Source organism: Babylonia areolata, chromosome 19, assembly GCF_041734735.1.
Source record: "Babylonia areolata isolate BAREFJ2019XMU chromosome 19, ASM4173473v1, whole genome shotgun sequence".
NCBI lineage: Eukaryota > Metazoa > Mollusca > Gastropoda > Neogastropoda > Buccinidae > Babylonia > Babylonia areolata.
In genome coordinates, this window is record NC_134894.1 from 23,038,264 (window position 1) to 23,043,263 (window position 5,000).

General features: G+C 38.2%; 1 protein-coding gene across 3 annotated transcripts in view; it reads right to left on the bottom strand.

Annotated features, from left to right (window-relative positions):
- LOC143293544 (uncharacterized) overlaps positions 1-5,000 on the bottom strand; it is a 98,753-nt gene that overhangs the window by 27,766 nt on the left and 65,987 nt on the right. For all 3 annotated transcript variants that reach the window (XM_076604471.1, XM_076604469.1, XM_076604472.1), the window contains exon 5: positions 4,106-4,262. In XM_076604471.1, coding sequence (XP_076460586.1) covers positions 4,106-4,262 — 157 coding nt within the window. The remainder of the gene's footprint in view (positions 1-4,105; positions 4,263-5,000) is intronic.

Genomic DNA, 5,000 nt, shown 5'->3' on the forward strand with positions numbered 1-5,000 from the left:
TCTGCTTGGCAGATGTGGTGTAGCGTATATGGATTTGTCCGAACGCAGTGACGCCTCCTTGAGCTACTGAAACTGAAACTTATAGCAACACTATACAGAGCGGAGCAGAAGCAAACGGCATACATTCAATAGCTTCTGCACATATACAAATAATTATTTAATCGCATAGATCCATGAGGAATGGGTACACAAGTCTGGGTGTAGCTGTATACCAAGGTATAAGCATGTGCAGCACAAGAGACCAGCCCTCTGCCTTTACCATACAATATTTCTTAAAATAAATAAATGTTTTCTTTCAAATGAAAAATAAGAAAAAGAATAAAAATGCTACCACTACTACTCCTAAAAATAATAATGGCATAAAAAATAAAGCACTGACAAACCCTACAAATTTTGGAATGCCTCTATTGTCAACACATCACAAAAAAAAACATACAAAAAAACACATAATGAAAACATGAGATTTTAAACAACCACACTCCGCCACGATAATCACCGTGTAATAAATAACACGGCCCTGGGGATAGAAGCATTGAGTTTAATACTATTGAGCTCAATGGATGCAAGGTCACAGGAGCGAACGGTGTAAGGGAGCTAACTGCGCTGGAATAATGTTAATACTGACTGAACAGTTGTTTCCCTTGTAATAATGTTCCCCGCGCGCTCTCTCTCTCTCTCCCTTCTCTCTCTTTAAAGAATAGACCACGAAAAGGCAATTTCACACAGTCTAGCAGTCGTAATGAAATGATAGATGAGTGTCAGTCATCTGAAATCCGCCCAGCCCCTCAACACACACACATATCCACCAACCTCTAGTTTACATAAGGCACAATCACACACTTTCAAATAAGTTTCAACACTTTCAAATATAATTCAAAACAAAAAAAAACAACCAAAAAACAAAACAAACAAAAAAAAACAATCGTTTTTTCTCTGTTCATCTGCATCCCCACTGCCCACGGTAATTTTCTTTATTGTTGTTCAGAATCGGAATCAGAATGAATTTTACTGATGGTCTCAGATAGAGAAATAAGAGTGGTACTGGTAAGGTCTGTGACACAAGCAGAACAGTCAAAACTTACAATATAAAAACACATACAGCAAAGTCATAGCAAACCCAATAAAAAACACCTCATTCCACTCTAATCAACACACACACACACACACACACACACACACATGCATGATTCTACTCGTTCTCACAAAATAAGGTGAACAAATATGAAAATAGAATGGTAAAGTCAAATATGAATAAAACAGCACATGAAAAAAACAACATAAAAACATACAGATTCTGGCAATTTAATTTCCACAGTACAATTAAAAACTTCACATCAACAAAACTTACAAAATGAGAAATTTCCACCATCACCCTCTCTCTCTGTCTCCATTCTCCACATTAAACAAACATGCACACACACACACACACACACACACAAATGCACACACAAAGACACACACTCTGGATACATATTATGCCCATGCAGTGTACACACAATATGATAACATAATATAAACCTGATATAAATTTACCATAAAACATAAAAATGGGGTAACAGTAACTATATGTACAGCTACTGGATGGACATCGGAAGAAAACTATTTTTAATTTTTAGAGTGACAGGCACAATAGCCAAGTGGTTAAAGCATTGGACTTTTAATCTGAGGGTCCCGGGTTCAAATCTTGGTAACAGCACCTGGTGGGTAAAGGGTGGAAATTTTTCCTATCTCCCAGGTCAACATATGTGCAGACCTGTTTGTGCCTGAACCCTCTGCATGTGTATACACGAGCAGAAAATCAAATGTTCACGTTAAGATCCTGTGATCCATGTCAGTGTTCGGTAGGTTATGGAAACGAGAACATACCCAGCACGCACCCCCAAAACGGAGTATGGCTGCCTACATGGCGGGGTAAAAACGATCATACATGTAAAGGCCACTCGTGTACATACGAGTGAACATGGGAGTTGCAATCTACGAACGAAGAAGTTCTAAGAGTTTTCTATGTGGAAGTCTTACAGCGTCTTACAGATGATGAAAGTTGATAGTATTGGATGGGTCCATGTCTAAGTGTCGTTTGTCATCATATTTGCTTTTTGGATAACTCGATGTTCACAGTACACAGTTAGTCCATTCTGTCTCTCTAAATGTCTTGCTACAGACATTGTTAATCCTGCTTCGTGCGTTCTTACTTTTCGAGCTGAAGCTTTCATATGAACATATACATAAAGAGAATATTAATACTGATTCAATCAAATATCTGCAAAAAGCACTGTTACACTTTATCACTAATACTGAGCGTTCTGAACTTTTGTAAAGAATAAATTCTTAGCTGACAACTTTCTTTATGAATTCAATAATAATAATAATAATAACAGCTAGTATTTATATGGCGCAAACTCCCCATGTAATGAGATCTAAGTGGCTAATATGAAACAATACATATACTGTAGTACATAATAACAAACCTCTGCACATGAAATATCAACACATATGTGTATCTATATTTTTAAACCAAGACTACACTACAAACTGCAGATAATTATGAGCAATCACACACACACACACACACACACACACACACATATGCACATGCACACACACACACGCACACACATGACACAAAATAGTCCCACACACACACATCCACAAACACATGCTACTGCACACACACAAGTAAACACCCACTCACACCCACACACTACATGATGGTTTCAGTAGATGGTAAAGTGTGGTGGGTAGAAGGAGGAAGAATGCAAACAGCTATGCTTCATCATACCAAAGACTTGTCTGAACAGGTGGGTTTTCAAGTTTTGTTTTGAAAGACAGCTTGGAAAGTGACAGAAATCTAGAGGAAGAGAATTCCAGACAGAAGGTGTTTGATACTGAAAGGCCCTTTGGCCAAATGTCTTTGAAGAATTTTTGGGGACTCAAATGAGCTATTCAACAAAAGACCTGTGAGAACAGTAATAGGTGTAAGTATAAGGGACAGAAGACAAGTAAAGTGGGAAAGATCCTTCAAAATCAAAGTGGCGATAAGCCAATGTGGCAATTTTGTAATGAATTCTGTACTGGACAGGTAACCAATGAAGCTGACGTAATCAGAGTGGGGTAACATGATCCTTTTCTGACTTTTTGAATCAAATGGGTATTGGTAGTTTATCCTTTCTAACTTTGTCCCTGTTTATGCTGCAGTATTTAAACCATCGATTTAAGAGGAAAAATCCTTTCGCACTTTGTCCTTGTTTATGCTGTGGTATTTGGATCATTGTTTCAATAAGAGGAAAAAACTTGAAGCATGCATGCACAATGCAAACACAGACACATTCACATGCAACACACGCTCTCTCTCTCTCTCTTCTAATATTACACAAAGTGAAAAGATGTTTTAGATCAAGAACAAGGAGGATATCCTTGAAAGTGCAGTAAGAATACAAGAACTAGCATGAAGCAAACCAGGATAGATATATCTCTTCCTAGCTGGGTGCTTTACCCACAAGGCCACAGCTCAGTCTCATGGTGACAGTCACAAAGATCCTGATTAAGCTGGTGATGAAAGACAGCACAATATCTTCAAGTGTTTCTTCTCTGCATAGAGTAAGCAGAGATGGAAATACCAACCCATCTGATTGCCCTGGGGCAACTATACTATGTGGTGGACAAGTGGAAATGCTCTCTCCACTAGTCACTGGGCAACAAGTTTCTGACTAACTGAAAGGGTAACTGGTCAGCTTCAGTGCAGACTTCCTCCCTCAACTTTTCACTTGTAACGCCTACCTCACAACCCTCACTCCTATTTTTCTTTTCCTGTTATGCATACTATTCAAATAATAAACTCTGCTGACCTGCCTTAACTACGGGCGGTTACTCCATCATGACCCTCACACCTATTTTTCTTTTCCTGTTATGCAAACTATTCATGTTATAAACTCTGTCTGCTGACTTGCCATTGCACTGCCAGCTGTTACTTTTGTTAACGATGTCTTTAATGAGGAAAGGCACTGATGAATAGGAAGGCAAGTAATTTTCTTTAAAATCTACTTGTCCTTAGGACAACTAAAAATTATCTGGAAATATCTACCCCCGATAAAAGGAAAGTACTTACAGGTGGCGCAAACAACACCAGCTATGGAAGTCGTCTTCGGACAGGTCAACTCCTCGGATATTCTGACCACTGGGCAGTCAGAGAGCTTGGCTTCTCTTCCCGTGCAGTTGAAGGAGTAGTACAATTTGACCTTGCTGTGCCCACCAAAGTAGTTGGTCTGTCCAGAAACAAATAATAGACTGAATGATAATCAAGAAGGGCAAGGACAGCAGAGCTGATGTTAACTCTAAAAAGTAGATCATCAAAGACCCTATCATTATACCAACAAAAGTGTTGTGATAAATCTCAGTAAATCAGAAAGCAGCAATACAAACAAAACTGACAAAGTGTTGTCAATAAACCAAAGATCATTGAAAAGCAGAAAAGACTTATCTAAACTCACAAACTGTAATACTTTGGTAATACTGAAAGAACAGGTCTTGCATACTTAGTACTTTCTCATTTCCCAATCTATGCATAAAAATGTGCATCTCGAATGCACTATCACTATGTCATCCAAACTCACAATACGATCTTGTGTCAGAGATTCACTCTTTCAACAATTATTTTGAAGTCTCAGATACGTCAAAATACCATAAAAAATAAGCAAGTCCTTTTCTTTTCGTTGCTAATGCTTTTTCTAAAAAAATTATTTGTTTTTTAATTCCCTTCCTGCCCAACATTTCCCCACTGACAATGTGATTGTGTTATTGTTAGAATAAGCTGTTAAATGAAACAAACAAGATCACTGTGTACTGCTAGATTGTTTTCATGTTGCAACAACACTGAAAATCTTAAGTCACATACACTAATTCTTTCCATGATAGCCTCCCTCCCCTGCCTCTTCTCAGTCTTCAGTTTCTCAAGTTATGTATGTGTGTGAATGACTGGTGTGAAAGCGCTATGATTTGTCTCT